Raw genomic sequence first — 16166 nt, forward strand, 5'->3', positions numbered from 1 at the left:
AACTCCTCCCATCTGCCACCGTTCCTGCCAGGCAATCCCTTGTTGTACCTGTACATTCCGTATTTTTTCTGATTCACAGCTGAATCTTCAAACACACTGTTTGTTGACCCCTCTCCTTGGTCTATCCTCCTCCACCGGGTGGCTTGCTTCAAAGCCCACCTTTTAACCCTTACCTGTGAAGCCTTCCAGAGTAGAATAAGCCACTCCTTCAGGCCATTACAACCCCACGTTCGTCCTCAGTAACAGCCCAGAGCCCCTGTACAGCAAGGGCTGCCTGCCTCTCCCAAGAGGACTCAGTTCCTCTAGTTGTACCACTTTCTAGCTGGGTGGCCTTGGGTGAGTCCTTTCACCTAATCTTAGTTTCTTCATTTATAGAGATGAAACTCCTTTAAATTCAAGGAGGTTCAGGTTTGTGAAAGGTCCCAACACAGAGCCAGGTGCAGAGCAGGCACCTGTCACTGCTGGTTCATGAATCCAAGCAGTTCGAAGCGGCGCCCCTCTTCCAGACCCTCAGCGAAAGGAACTGGGGTGGGGTCAGCTACAAACAGCAGCAACAACAGATGCGAAGGCATGAGCCAGCTCCTTAGGATACCCCACCGTCCCCCCCAGAACACCAGACAAGCGTCACAGACAAATGCCATGTGCAGGGTTCACATTTATTGTTCAAATACAGTACCTAACATTTTCTAAACATGCATTTCACACTAATTGGTCACATTTCCACAGGTAGTCAATTCACAGAAAAGGGCCCACCCCTCGCCGGTCGGCAGGGTGGGAGGTAGCAGAGGGCCCGGCAGCCTGCAGAGCTCACCAACCAGCACCTGGTCACGCAGGGTTGACGGAGCCAGGCTGGCAGGAAGCCCTTGGCCGGCCCTTTGGGGACAAGGGCTCAGACATCCGTTTACTTGATTCCTACACAGGACTGTGGGTAGAGGTGGATCTCGGACACGTAGCCCAGAGGTCAGCTTGGGGATACACGTGCCACTGGGGTCCCCGACGGTAGGGCTGTGCTTCCTGCACCTTGGATGGTTGGAACAGAGGCCCCTTCAAGGGGCGACTCGTCACCGGCTGGGCAGGTGTGAAGGACTGCTGAGACGTGGCCCAGGCATCCCAATGCACCCACAAGCCCCCGTCGCAGGCCCGGGTGGCAACACAGACAAACACACCAACGCCCCAGGCAGGCAGGGCTTCTCTCCCAATGGAAACATGTAAACAGAGCAGGAGCTACGACGTTTTTTCCCCACAGGATTTCTCAGAGAGGAATCGACCAGGATGTCACTCAAGAGGTAGTATTTTTTTTGTTTTTCATGGAAATTTGAGTCAACAACATTATCACCTATTATAAAACATTTCAGAGGAAGGAATAATGATCACCAAAGGGCAAAAATGATACTTTGGCTGGCAGGGCTGGCTCCAGAACTTGGAAGACTAGCTTCTACCAGTAACACAACTTTTCACTTGGGCTTGGATCACGCTGTGGTCTGACTCACAGCTTCCCTTTGAGTCTGCGATCGATTCCCGAGCAGGCTGCAGCCCACTTAGGGCTGCAGGCCGGACAAGAACTGGATTCGGCAGTGGGACCAGGGATCTTATGAGTGGGCAGAAGCAGGGCCGCTGTGGCTCATGTCCCAGGCCAGCCAGTTGTCAAGTCTCCAGGTAGCCCAGGAACGGCCCCAGAGGAAGCCCCAGCCTGCCCCGGCCTCGGAGTGCTCTGTGGGGCTCCTGCCTCTGAGGAAACAGTCTAGGTTTGGCTCCCAAGCCCAGAAAAGAAGCTACTGTTCGTGGTGGCCAAGAGAGGGGTTTCTGGGGACCCTGTAATTAAATACACATCCCTGAGCTGTGGCCCTAGAAACCCTCGCCTCAAGGCTGACCAGTTCCCAGCACCTGGTGGAATGATTGCCGGTTCTCATCCCGAGACACAGATAAACATCATTCACAGACACTGGATGGAGACCTAGCTTCAAGTCGAGGAAAAAGGGAAGAATGGTCAACTGCAAAGGCAGAGGGGCGTGCAGGGGGAGGCACATAGTCATTTGGGGAAAGTAAGACTTTGGTTTTTTTGTTTAGTTTTTTGTTTTTGAGATTTTTTTTTGTTTTTTTACTTTAAAAAATCAATAAAGAAAATAAAAGGGCTGGTCTGAAAAAGAATGGATTTCTTAAAACAATTGCAAAAAAATTAAAACAAGGAAAAAAGACATAAACCAGGGGCTAGGACCAAGAGACTAGGAACCACTGCTCAGCTTCCTGACCTACAGGGAGACCAGGGTCCCTTTACTTTAGCCAACCTCGGACGTGGCCTAGGGGTCACCCAGGCTAGGCTTTCCTGTCTCTGTCTGTCCCACTCCCCAGAAAATCAAGAAGGAACAAACTACAGTAGGAAATGGGGAGCAGAGCAAGGCTGCAAGCTCAGAGAGCCCAAGGGTTTTAAGGCCCTGGTGACACATTGGCCATAGCAGGTAGTCCTCTCCCTGAGAAAGGAGGTGGCAGGTAAGAGGCAGGCTGGCATGGAGTAGGTGGCTGTCAGTATGTGCCACGGAGGCCCTAGGTCCCCATTACTCTTTCTCTGGTTCTGGAGACCAGGGCAGGGAGGTTCCTGCCTGCTGCCTTCTGTCCCTAGCGGGTCGGCCACCTCACTCGTGGGTTGGGCATGGAGCCTGGGTGTCTGTCTGTCCTGTGAGCCAGGTCGAGTGCTTTCAGGCAGGTTCTGGGGAGTTTCTCCAGACCAAGGCCCAGACCGCCAAACCATGCGAAAGACTCCAAAAATCTACAAAGGAGCCAGAGAGCCTAAGTTGTAGGTGAGGTTCCAAGATGGCAAATTTTTGTCTTGGGTCAAGAAAACATTCAGAGGGAAAGGAAGGGGAAGGCTTGTATGTTTCAATGCAGTGAGAGGAGGTGGGATTCTCCTTGACCACCTAGCTTTCAGGGTCGTATTTTTATGGTGGAAAAATTCTCACTCAAAATGAGTGCTGTTAGTGGCAGGAGATCAGAGAGAGGACAGAAGAGAGGGGAATGAAGAAACCACACGTACAACTTTTTTTCTTCTTCCACTAGCAAAAAGGCTACCTGTTAACCAAACATTATGGGAAGAAAGGCAAAAACAAACACACCAAACCTCCCCCTCCAACCTTTCTGTGTCCTTCAAACCAAATTCGCAAACACATCTAGTGGCTGACCTAATGTCTCCACGCTGCTAGCTACACTCCTACCACCTCCTCGTAATACCTGAGTTTGCAATGCAACACATTCATTCTACCCTGTTTTAAAAAAGCCCACGTCATAAAAGGACTGGGTGCAGAACACATTAAAGGCGGTCCACAGGTCAGGCTCCGGCTCAGAACACACGGCCACTTGGCTCGGAGATTCTGCAGGGCACTCGGCAATGAATGGGCTCTTTGTTCCGTGGAATCTGCTGCAAACATTTGTAAAGATGGATTTGTACAATGGCAACTTGCAGAACCTTTCCCCCACTCCACAAATTAACAACTTGCACTGTTTAATGCTGCATTATTGGAGAGACATGTTCTTGCCTCATCAGAGAGAAATTTCCTTTGATACCCAACCCACTGACAAAATGCATAAGAGAAAAGCCATTTCAAATAATAATAATTTGACAGATGGAGGTCTAAGCAGAGAAAGATGGTGCACACAAGAGCCGTCTTGGAGAAGGGTCTCTGATATCTGTCTCTTCCTTACAGTGAGGAAAGCGGTTGGAGTCTGACCTGTAGCCAAAGAATGTGATCTAGATGGTTAAATAAAACATCCAGGAAAACAAAACTATTGTGAACTGAGAAATAAACAGACACACACACAAATCTTCCCATTGGTATGTGAAACAAACTGATTAGAGCTCTTCCCGAGAAACAGATCTCTTCCTTCCTTCTTTCTCGGAGCAGCCAGGGAAATGGCATTGAGGAATAATGCTCTGCTTTAGATCCACCAAGGGCCGAAGTCATCACTCTGCTGGTACCCGTAACATTTCAATGAAAAGAAAAAATTACAATCTGACACAGACAGCCCGGTGTGCACACTATGTGGCGGCCCACTCGGTCAGTTTGCCAGGCTGAGCTGGAAGAGCGCAAACAGCCTTTGACTAAACAGGCAAAAGGAGGTGCTGCAGGCTCCTCAGGCCCACCCGGGACGCACCCGTCTCAGTGGTCTGTCTGCTGCACTGGCCACGGGGGCACCTGGGTGGAGGCAGGAACAACGGTTGTAGTAAGGCAGAGAAGGGAAAAGCACCCAAAGGAGTTCCAAGACGGATATGGGGTGGCTGCTGGCCAGAGCCAAGAGGGCAAGGAACACTTCCCAGGACCAGGGGGGGCAGGAAGTGAAAGAACAAGGGGTCCAGGAGAGGGGGCAGCCAAGCCCTTGGGAACATGAGGTAGTTTAAGGCCCCCCTTCCCTTTCCAGGTGCTTGGGACTCCAGCCGTCCAGGCCACGGTCAGCCAGGCTACTGATACGCTAAGGGGCAGGTGGGCCACTCTGGACCTTGGACTCTCTGTCCTGAGAAATCCTGGTCTCGTTTTGGAGAGATTAGAAGAACTCAGAGTAGAATGTAAGGGCAAAAATTCTGGTCAGTAGGATGTATCGGTCCTTCCCACTGTGTGAAAGAGAGACTGAAGGTTTTGGAGTCAGTCTCGGGGCAGGACAGAGAACTCCGAAGGAGGCGTGTCTGTTCTTCTAGTCTGGACTTTGCTCCAGTACCCCTCGAAGAAAGCAAGGTGACAGGAAAAGAAATCAGTAGTGGGCACCAGGACTCAGAGCACGACGTTTTGTTTAGCTGTTTTTTCAGAGGGCCAATAGGAAGTCAAACTGATAAGGGAAAGGCAAACTTACCAGGGGCAGACATCTAAGGGAGGCAGGCCTTGGTAGGCCCAGGGAAGGAAACGAGGTAGCCGGGAGCCCGAGGGAGCCGGCAGACAAGTCGGCAGACAATCCCCAGGATTACCTTATTGCCAGGACTCTGGAAGTGGAGTTCACAGTGGCAGCAACTGACCGTGGCGGTTCTGACGGTGGGGCAGGGGCCCCACAGCGCGGTGTGGGGACTGGAGCCCTTCTCCCCGAGGCCTTGTTTGGAGGCAGGATGCCTAACTTCGGTTCGGTCACTGTGCCCCACTCTCTCCACTTCCACGCTTCCCAAAGGAAAGCGATGGCTCATACCCCCACCTCCTGCCTCGTTCCCAGTGCCTCACCCGCTCTGCTCGGTAAACCTCCTGACACCACGTAGCCCTTTTACAGCGTGTGCTTTTCCCCGGGCAGTTCTGTGGCTAGAAAAAGGCAGCTTGCTCTCTGACAGACGCACGTACGAGTCTGCTGAGAACAGGCGGGAAAAGTGGGGATGGTCGCACCCCTCCTTTCCACTGAGGTAGTCGTCTTTGTTAACATTTATGGAAATAGTCATCTCAGCCCCATCCCACCCTCCCTCAAAATACAAAAAAGAACTATCTTTAAACAATGACAACACTGTAACATTAAACATCTTCACATTCTGTAAACTGCAAGGAAATGCATCGGCTGCATTCACACAAAAGCATGTGCATCGTGGTGAAGGCCATACATTCAACTCTGTCGTGAAATAAATATATAGAAAAATGAGCTTAAAAAAACAGACAAACAAACAAAAACTCTTCTTGCTATGGAGGCGGCCGGGAATGCTGCTCCACAGCCTCCGTCTTGGTCTCTGGCTCTTTCTTCTGGAGCCTGTCCTGCCCACCACGGCTCTGCGGTCGGCCTGCGGAGGGGCGCCGGATGGTCACTCCTTGCTCACACTTGTCTTGCAGGAATGCAGCACCACCTTAAACAGGAGCGGCAGCTGCTCCAGGGGCACATTCACCATTTTTCCTGGGAACAGGTGGGAAAAAAGTTAGCAGTGGCTGCTAGTGGGAGAGCGTGTTCCTCTCTTTATGGGCTGGAGAAAGGAAAATGCGGCCTCTTTGAGTGGCTGGGGCAAGGAGAGTGCCAGGCGTATCACAGAGACAGACAGACTGGGCTGATGTCGTGATGCCCTGGCCCGTTTTGGTGCCCGAGGGGGCCTAGCAATGGTGCAAGTTCTACTCATTGCTAGCATCCAGGAAATACCTACTCTGTGCTAGGTGTTTAAATGCATTATCTCATTCCACATGCATAATTCTCACAATATTTCTATGTGACAGATACTACTTTTTATCCTCATTTTACAGACTAGGAATCTAGAAAAGCAGCTTGCTCCTTTCTAGATGCCCTCTTAGAGCTAAAACACCACAAGAAATTTACAACTATTTTTTTCCCTGATGGATTCTCTAACTGGCATTCTATAAAATTGCTCTTCATGGTAGTATGATGGGTTAATAAAAGTACTGAGGAAAAAAGGAGGTGAGGGTGCCCCAGGGGCAAACCAACTGAGAAGTTCAGGGCTGGAGGTGCACAGGTGTCTGCACCAGAGGACTTCTCAGAGCACTAAGAGCCACCGTGAGTATTGGGGCGGTGCTTCTCCCAGACAGTGCCTTAGAGTCACCTGGGAGTGTGAACAACACCCTAATGCCCTGTGCCTCCCATACCAATCCAGTCAGAATCTCTGGGGGTGCAACCTAAGCATGGACGTTTTTTAAAAGCTTCCTAGGTGATCCCGGTATTGCCAGGGTGGAGAACACGGCTCTGGCAAGGGGGTATAATTACTGACCTCCCTTTATTTCAGGGATCACACAGTGAGCATCTCATTTGGCAGAACCCCACTTGGAAAATGCTGAGACATAAATATCAGAACACTCCCAAAATTCCAATAGCTGAGGTCCAGTTCACATCTACTAGATTACTCTGGGCCCAAAAAGTAGAATAAAAATCCCTTTGTCAAACTGAAAATTTTTTGCCTTCCAAATTGTGCTGCTGAATTTGAGGAGAACATCTCTGTGTAGAGGCTCCGTTTCTGAGCTGCCCCTCAGCAAGCGCTGGGTACCCACAAACAACAGTCTTCACCAAACGAAGTAGAGCAACAATAACTAAAACTAGAATTCTGAATTGAAACGGACCTATTAAAATGTCAAGCAGCTCAGCAGGAGTCAAGACCAGAAAAAAGACAACAAAGCTTGTTTTGCAGGCAAAGGACTGGGGAATTATTTTAAAGACACCACTTTAAATGAATGAGCCCCCAAAACTTATAGGCAATTCTATGAAATGAAGTTAATTTTTAAAACTGAGATAAAATTAATTCACATAACATAAAACCCACCCTTTTACAGCACACAGTTCAGGAAATGAGGTTAACCTGAGAAGCTCTGAGCCTGCTTCCCCAGATACAGAATGGCCGCAGCATCACCGACCACCAGGCCCGCAGAGATTTGCCCTGAGGTTAAATGACTTAAAGCCACAACGTGCCCTGCACAGCACAAGTGCTGAGGAAACATTAGATTCTCTTCTCTACGAAGAAAAGTCAAACTTCTCATTGTAGCCTAACTTCTCTGAGGGCAATGGTAGAACTGCTTTTATGCACTTGGTCACCGGCTTGGAATGAGCATCCTGAAAATACTGCTTGACCCGTTTTCTTCATTAACTACAAAAAGCAAGAGAGTTGGAAACCTAGCACCAAGAATGTTACCTGCAATATACCGAATCTCAGGTAAGCACATCATGAGGTCAGGAAAGCGGTTGGGCTGATGAGTGTATTTATATTCAGTGAAGTCCTGGCAAATGTACCAATATCGCTTGTTCAACTGTTCCAGCTGAGAGGCGCTTGTCAGACCCCTTATATCTGTGAAGAAAACCACACAGGAAATGGGAGGGGCTTTCTAATGTGGAAGAAATACCAACTCCTCGAATAGGTGCGTATTTCAACAAAAAGTTATTAAACATTATTACAACAAGGGATCTTTTCTCTTTCTGATGCAGAGGAACAAAGTTCTAGATCAGGGAAGAAAATCAGACAAACAAGGAAAAAACTTATACAAGACAACCTCTAGACGGAGCCCCCAGCTCCCAGCACAGGGCTTGATGTGAACAGGCACCAGTAGATGCTGATAAATTAACCAAGTGAACGATCTGCCTTTCCTAATCTATCCTCCACGGTACCTTCAAATTTGCCCTTTGCGGGTACCTGCATGTTCATGCTTGCACATATACTCCCATGGTCTCCTGTGTTTCTGCTCACACTACTCTGTGACATCACTCCACTTCTTCCTACTAATATACAGAGTTCTATCTCTCTCTCATCTCCTTACACACAAATGCACACACTCCTAACCCTTTTTTTATACACAGAATCTAGATGTTCTATACATAAGTATTACCCAGTCTTTGAGACCCAACTCAGATTTCTCCTGTTCTACGTAGTTGCTACTGATCTCCCCCCATCTGAGGCTCAAGTAATGTGCCACGTGCCACCAGAATATATTTCTTGACGCCAGAGACCTGGAATCTGCTTTTTAATGTCTTTAACGCTCACCACAGGCCCAGGTCTAGGGAGGCACACAAAATACCAGATAAATGCATGAATGGTGCAGAAGCATGAGGAGGAGGTTCGGCCACTGCGGGGGAGGAGAAGCAAAGAGGAGGGGATGGACAGTTTCTGGACGAGGCAACTGAATACAGGACAGATCACTCTTCATGTCACAGGCAGCAAAACAGTTCTCCAAGAGCAGAACACTCGTATGCTACTTTGGGGGGAAAAATACAAATTCTCCTTCCTACTCTGGTCACCAGCAGCTACCAAGCACCACTTTGCAGGCAATACTCCACATCAGTCCCATTCGGCACACTTCTGATTAAAAGCTGTGCTTGATGTGCATGTGTGAGCTTTTGTGCACCCCCGCTCTGGCCTGAAGGGGCCGTCAGAACCACTGCCAGCCTGTCACGGAGGCCTTATCTCTAACAGTTTCATCACTCTGCTCTTCTTCAGTCACTGGTAAACTTGGTACACATTTTAAATGACGCATGTACTGTCCTTGATGCCTGCATTTAAATGCATTGAAACTGACTAAACAAAGCAAATCCTCTTCTTTCTGCTATGAGTTATAGAGACTGTGGCATTTACGTTTGAGGAAAAAACCCAAAGTGTGCCCTGCACCAATGGTGATGAGGGAAGCACAGGCCTTCCAAGCCTGGCACCTACATGGTGTGCCACATTCCGTGTGACAGTCCCGAGGGTAAAAGGGGGGAGTGAACATGAGGGGCAATGTTCACAGCAAAATGGGCCCACTCTTCCCATACCGAAGCCACTCACCTTGATTTAAGAAGTTAATTGCTTTCATGCATGCATACTCCTCATTGCTGACCTTCAGCTGATGGAACTTGTGATACAAGTAGATGAGCCGCTCAATCACCTCCATCCCTTCATCACTGAATCTGGGGAACAGACAGAGCTGTTAACCAGGGCTCCGAGAGCAGCAGAGGTCAGGGACAGGAAGACAGAGACTTCTGACAGCTCAAGGCATCTAACAGGAAAAAGGCTGAGGTTGGGGGAAATGGAATCCAGACTGCGAATGATAGGTGAGTCCATGGTTTGTCAAGGGGCCCAGCAGGTAACTCATACAAGCTGCTGTGCCCAAGGTCAGGTAGGGTCGATCAAAAAGCCAGTTCCATCACATAAAAGCTATGGAGACCTTGGAGAAGTCCTTAGGACCCCTCTAAGCTGTGAAGTCCTCCTCTGTACAATAATAATGCTTGACTGCTTGGGGTAACAGGGGCTCCTAAGGTTTGGGATGTGAATGTGGAAAAATATGGCATCGTTAATACACAGCTATTGTAGAGGAACAGCTTCAGTATCAGTGGCAGCTGCCATGGCGACTCCATGTAAGCCTCTGCCACAATGCAGAAAAAGCTGCTGATTGTATTTTTCAGGTTCACCGTTTCCAGCAGGGCTAATGTTATGCAGTGAAAATTTGTATTGGTATCCTTGACTTCAACTAGGGAAGGAGGGAAACAAGAAAGTCTCTGTGCTGGGTACTTTATGTGTATTATCTCATTTAATTTTCTCAGCCCCACGGGTAGGTGACTTGCCATCACCACTGCACAGATAAGAAACCTGAAGTTCAAAGAACAGAGGGGACTGGTCCACAGCACGCAGCTAGGTGATGGCAGAGCTAGAACTCGGAACTGGGGCTAATTCCCCAAGGCCTTGGTTTTCCCAATATCCAAGGTGGCAAATCACAGCAGAGAAGGCTTGGGGCTTATCTCTTTGGATTATGAGTAAGCTCCTTGAGGAAAGACCAAGTTTTTAGGCAAAAGAGCACCAAGCTAGGGGACTAACACCCTGGGTCACAGTGGGGAATGTCTCATAACAGAGATGGAAATATCACCAAACCAAGGAGGCAAAAGCTTAATGGGGAAGTAGTTTATAAAAACCAGGGCCAGGCCCAGTCTCCCCACTCCTAGGAGTGGGCCAAGGAGAGTTCCAGACAGGTCTTAGATGCAGCTCAGTCACAGAGAAGATGTTCAACCCAGGACTGCTTCCTGGTGATTATGTCCAGATCTGGGGACCAAACATAATCGTACAGCCCTATGCCAGGCAAGAAGGCCCTAACTAGGCAGGGTCCAGAACACCTGGGCATCTTCACTGCTTTCTGCATTGACCTACTTGTAGGCTTTGCAAGGTCCTGGGGAGAGCCTGGCTCTGGCTGGGGCCAGAGGTGCCTGTACTTCTCGAGCACCAGGGGGAGCCACAGAGATAGCTCCTTCCCCTGGCGCTCAGGCCCTCTGCCTCGAGGTCTGGCTCCCAGTCAGTCTGAGCTCAGGCTGCTTTTGGTCAGCTGATTTGAAGTCTGATGGCTAACTCTGTTTCTCTCTGCTCCAGGCCCAATGGCTTTTTACAACTTTATGACATTTTCCCAGACTGGCGGATAAGACAAATTTATACCGAAAAACCACTATAAATAAATGTATCAGCCACTGCACCATTCATTGGTGGAGTATTTGCTGCTTGCCAGGCACTTTGTTAAATAGTCTACATACATCATTCCACTGGATACTCCCGATAAATCCCCCAAATGGATGTCTTGTAATCCTCTTTGTTCACATGTGGAAACAAAGGCTGGCGGGTTATTTCTTGGACCCCCGCTGCATTCTCACACTTTACCCTCCTGGTAACTTGTGGGGTAAGTCACATCGCCTCAGGTTAGGAGTGAGGAAGGAGAAGAGGTGCCTTCCCCAAGGTCACACAGTAAAGGCGTGGTGCTGCGCTAAGGTTCAGGCTATGTTTTCTAATTCCAAGCCTGCTGCTTCCTTGGCACTGCCCCGTCTGCTCCCTGACTGCCTTGCTCTTAACCGGCAAGTGCGGGAGACCACCACACGCTACTGCAGGGCACCTCAGGGGCCCTCTGTTCCCACAGGGACTCAGGCAGGGCCGGACCCAGAGCTGCCCTGTAGGCTCCCATGGTGTCAAGACTTGCAGGAGGCAGTGTCCCGGAGAGGGATGATCCTGTCTCGTCACAATACTCAGTTGGCTACTTCTATTCTTGAGAGGAAAGGATCGTTAGTGCAGATTCCCTCTAGTATCTGCTTGGGGGGGTGGGGTAGGGATGGCATGGGGTAGGGTATAAAAAAGGAGGGGAAAGGTGGAGCAACAGTGTCAGCTCCTGTCGTCTGGTGGCTGAGCAACCCAGTGTAGCAAGCGAAGATAATGCTGACTCCCTTAATCAGCAACCTCTCGCCTAAGAGCTCGCTCTGGCAACACAGAACCTGCAGGTGTGTGGCTGTCAGCCAGACCCCCCAGCCAGGACTGCCAGCCTTGTTCCTGGTGGAGTCTCGACCCGAGAGACACAAATGAGCTCCCAAGCGCCTGGCCTGAGTGCATGCCCCAGCTCTGCCTTTTCTCTTGGGGAAAGCACATGTCTCTTTTCCAAATGTCTTAGGACAGGCTACCATCACGGACCCGAGACAATGGTGGGGGGATGGCAGCCAGCCCAGCAGCCCCCACTCAGTATCCACAGCCTGACTGCAAAGCTTTCCCCACACCCCGCATCCCACCCCTTGGTAAACAAATTGTTCTCTGTTTCACGGGCTGGCTTTCTCCTGCAGCCATGCCTCCTCCACATCTGCTCACTCCACAGTTCTAACGCCCCTGTAGTCCCTGTCTACAAATTATCAGCATTCAAAGCCAGAAAGTTGGACAAACACGCCCATTCTTCTTCTAGGTTCCCATTACACAAGCATGCTAGGACAAGGAAAACATTCCTGCCAGGACCCCCCAAACCACTGGACCATTCAGGCAGCAATTGAAGCTGACACTGTGTAAGTTATGTCCCACGAAGGGGGCTGAGAGGCCCGGTTGTCTCTTCTTCATTCATCTGAAGGCACTTACGCTCAGAGGCAGTCACCGGCCCCAACCCTAGGGCAGCTGCCCCCTCAGCACCACATACAGACTCCCAGACGAGAAGGGAGACTGTGGCTCCAGGCCACTTTCCAGGAAGTTACACTTTTGAGGAGGCCAAAGCATCTAGTACAGACTAATGGCAGAGGGAATGGGGTCTGGAGCACAAGAGATCTAGGTTCAACTCCATCTCTTTCCAGCTTTGTAACCTAGAGTTTTCACCTCTCTGAGCCTAGTGCTTCTCACCTGAGGGACGGGGATAACAGTGGTGCAGTGTCTTAGGGTGGTGGTGAGGACTAAAATAATGTTTGTGAAGCACTTAAGATGGAATTTGGCACAATAAACAATCTATAATTCTTAACAACTATCGTTATTAATAGCATCAGCACCATTACTCCCATTACCACAGCAAAAAAAAGAAAGAAAAAAAAAAGAGTGTGTTTCCTAAACATTAAAGCTAGGGTACGAGCAGGAGCGCTGGGAGGGAAATTTCCAGAGATCTGGCAGAAAGGCAGCTCGTGCTCCTGAGGTGCAAGTGCCCATTAAAGCCCATCTAGCACAAGGCATCTTCTCCTGAGAGTGAAGGAGTCTTGATTAGGGCCAGGAGCAGTCACCGGCTGGTGCTACAATCTGCTTTAAATCAAATTCACCCAGCTCACTGTCTGATAACAGCCTGATTAAGGAAAATGGGCGCCATAAATTTGATTCAGTATTTGAGAAGAGAAAAGGAGGTGGTCATGCATCATCTTGGAAAAGCCTTTCCGTGACAGCAGGAACTCACTTGCACTCGAGAGTTGTGAAAAAGTAGAGGCATTTGGGGGAGCGGGAGCATGCAGAAGCGGGCAAGGTGGGAAAGGCTGCGGCCAACTACAGCCTCCACACCCCGGGTTTCTGGTAGAGAGGGGACTGCTTCCCAGTGATGAACCTGACTCTAGGGGTTCTCAGAGGTGCATTTCCTCCGACCTCTGGGGCACTTCCACACGCAGACTCAACAGACCCCAAATCAAACTCGGAGTGGCTCGTCTCTCAGCCCGTTCTTCCCTGGCCCCACTATCTTGGCTAAGAGATTGGTGCCCACCTGCCTGGCAGCACCTCTGACTCACTCACCTCCTCGCCCCTTCCTAACTCAGTGCTGCCCTATTGACTCCGTCACTGCTGCCCTGCCCAGGCCTTGTTTACTTCCACCTGGACTAAGGGACAGCCTCCGACCCGGCCACGGCCCTCTGCCGCTGCCCCTGCCAATCCGTCCTGAGCTTCACAGCTACAGGGATCTGCCTGAAGTGCAACCTGACCGCATACTCACTCCGTTTAAAAGTGTCCTGGGATGTAACAGTACTTACACAGTAAAACCCAAATTCTTTGGATAGGCATTTGAGCACCTTCGTGACCTGTCTTTTCTGTCCCTCTCTCTCCAAGTCATCCCCCTCCTCATTCCTCTGTCTCAGACACATTATCTCTATACCCTACTCCACAGGACTGCCTTTTTGGTTCCCCACACAAAGCAACCATCCAAAGATCTCTAACTTCTAGGACTTTGTGTTACTCTCATGCCTTCCTCCTGTTCTCTATAATCTACCAAGAAAAATCCCACTTCGAGATGCAGCTCAAATCTTTTCTTCTGGCAAGCATTCCTTGATAAAGCAAATAGAGGCACTCACTCCCCAGCGGGTGCTTGAAGTCCCCCACATGCCCCTCCACCAAAAATATCACCCTAGACTGTAGGCTGTATCTGTATCTATGTGTGTTCCAACACCCTAAACCAAGAATAGGGACTCTCATTTCAGAGTCAGAAACCATGTCCGCACCGCCTGTCATCCCAACACCCCTCTTGCTAACACACAATAAGTGCTCAGGAAACGGGCATGGAATCAGAACTAAAGTGGTAAGTCTAACTCACATTTGTCCATTGAAGGCTTCCACAATTGAGTAAGGGTCCTAACAATAAATCAACCTCCCTCCCTCCCTCCTATCTTTCTTTCTAGATTTTATGTATTTATTTTTAGAAATGGGAAGGGAGGGAGAAAGAGAGAGAGAGAGAGAGAGAGAGAGAGAAACATCAATGTGTGGTTGCCTCTCGCACTCCCCGTACTAGGGAGCTGGTCTGCAACCCAGGTATGTGCCCTGACTGAGAATTGAACCTGCGACCCTTTGGTTGGCAGCCTACACTTAATCCACTGAGCTACAACAGCCAGGGCCAAATCTATTTCTTATCCTCGAACTCACTTGAGAGCTCAGCAGCAACATGTGTTTGAGTCATATTTGTTCAAAAGAACTTTCTGTGATGATGGAAATAGTCTATATCTGCACTATCTGATATGTAACCACTAAGTACATGTGGCTACTGAGCACAAGAAATGTGGCTAGTGCAAATGAAGAATTGAAATTTTAGTTTTAATTAACTTTAAATTTAAAAAGCCACCTGAGACTAAAGGTTACTATATTGGACAATGCAGCTCCAGATTCTCCTTGGTAAGGAACCTTCCTAGGAAATGTAACTTTGCTCACTTACTCAGCTGTTACTGGGCTCTGCCTTGCTCTTGGGGTACACGGAATTAGATACAGTGGGTGGGGTGCCTTATGAGGCTCAAAGCCACAGAGAGTCCTGCATGACCGGCGATCCCTACCCACCTGTAGAAGGCTCAGGAAAACCCATCACTTTAGAGGGAGTGAAACCCACAGGCTGCCTTCGTAGGCAGTCTGGGGAGCACTGGTGGATTCTAGACCAATAGGGAGGCTGGGCTCACTGGGCCAGCTCTTCGAATCCTGACAATATTAGAGCCAGCTAACTGCTATCCAAACACACTGTCAGCCCAGAGTTACAGAGAAGGAGACAGGAATTTGATGGATACAACAAATTAGAGGCCCAAGACAAGGGGTTAGGTCATTTGCAAAATCAGATAGCTCTGTTTACAGGACAAAGTGTCAGCTGGGTTCAAAACTCTGTCATTTATAGATCACCCTGAAGCCAGGAGGGTGATCACTAAAAAGAAAATATTAGAAAACCAGGAGAGAGTCAACACCCAGACTCCTCCTTCCCTCAGCTGTGCACAGGCCCTTGAGGGTCTCAGAGCTCTGCTTTCAGCCTAAGTCTCGGCTCGTTTTTATGCCATGTGATTGGGTGCCAGAGGGAGACACACCCCAGTCCCGAGTAGACAAGTGTGAGCATCCTACCCTCTCTAGCTTTCGTTGCTGGGCGTGTGTGTTTTCTTCCCTCTTTCCTGGTGCTCTGGAATCCCAAGATTCCCACCATTTTATATTGTCCAGTAAAGGTGAATTATTTAAATATCTATTTAAATGTTGTTTTAAGCTTTAGTTTTCATATGGCTAAGTTAATAAGCCAAAAAGGTTGTGTCAGCAGGTCACTTGCCCTGACTTTGGGTGGCACCACATGCTCCAGGTCTCCAGAGTGAGTGAGCAGGGACCTGCTCTACACAGGAGGTTAGAAGGATGCTGGCAGCCGGGACGAGACTTCACGCTGGAAAACACAGGACGACAACAGTTTCCTGGTCCCCTGCTCTTACTGTCTCACTGCAGCGCAGCACCTTTTACAAGATGCTTGTAAAAAAGCTTAAGGCTGTGCAGTGGGGCAGGCACAGGTTTAAATCCAGGCTCTGGATTCAAACTCAAAAACCCTCAAGGGCAGAGCTCTCTCTGAACTTCAGTTTTCTCATCTACACTCCAGGCATAACCATGGCTATAATGCTGGAGGCTACGATAAACAAGTAAGACAACCATAAGTACTGAGCCCAGTGCCTGGAACACAGTAGGTACGCCACAGTGAGTCCTGGGTCTTGTTCTCAGATTGTAAAACTGTACCTGGGAGCCCCTCCCTTTATAAGCTAAGTTTAGATTTCTGCTTTTTCCAGGTATGTCACCTTACCTCGGTAATCCAGAT

General features: G+C 49.3%; 1 protein-coding gene across 5 annotated transcripts in view; it reads right to left on the minus strand.

Moving 5' to 3' along the window:
* Window positions 1–642: 642 nt before the first annotated feature.
* The window catches only part of NR6A1 (nuclear receptor subfamily 6 group A member 1), a 202076-nt gene continuing 186552 nt past the window's right edge, over window positions 643–16166 (minus strand). For 3 of the 5 annotated variants that reach the window (XM_037036414.1, XM_037036413.1, XM_037036417.1), the window contains 2 exons: window positions 9188–9309; window positions 6558–7720 (listed from right to left, as the gene is read on the minus strand). In XM_037036414.1, the coding sequence (XP_036892309.1) occupies window positions 7467–7720; window positions 9188–9309 (376 nt within the window). In that variant the 3' untranslated portion in view covers window positions 6558–7466. Of the gene's footprint in view, window positions 5839–6557; window positions 7721–9187; window positions 9310–16166 lie in introns of those variants that run through there. The other 2 variants (XM_037036415.1, XM_037036416.1) reach the window with 2 other exon arrangements.

Source organism: Sturnira hondurensis, unplaced genomic scaffold (assembly GCF_014824575.4).
Source record: "Sturnira hondurensis isolate 20B ecotype Veracruz unplaced genomic scaffold, ASM1482457v3 Scaffold0022908, whole genome shotgun sequence".
NCBI lineage: Eukaryota > Metazoa > Chordata > Mammalia > Chiroptera > Phyllostomidae > Sturnira > Sturnira hondurensis.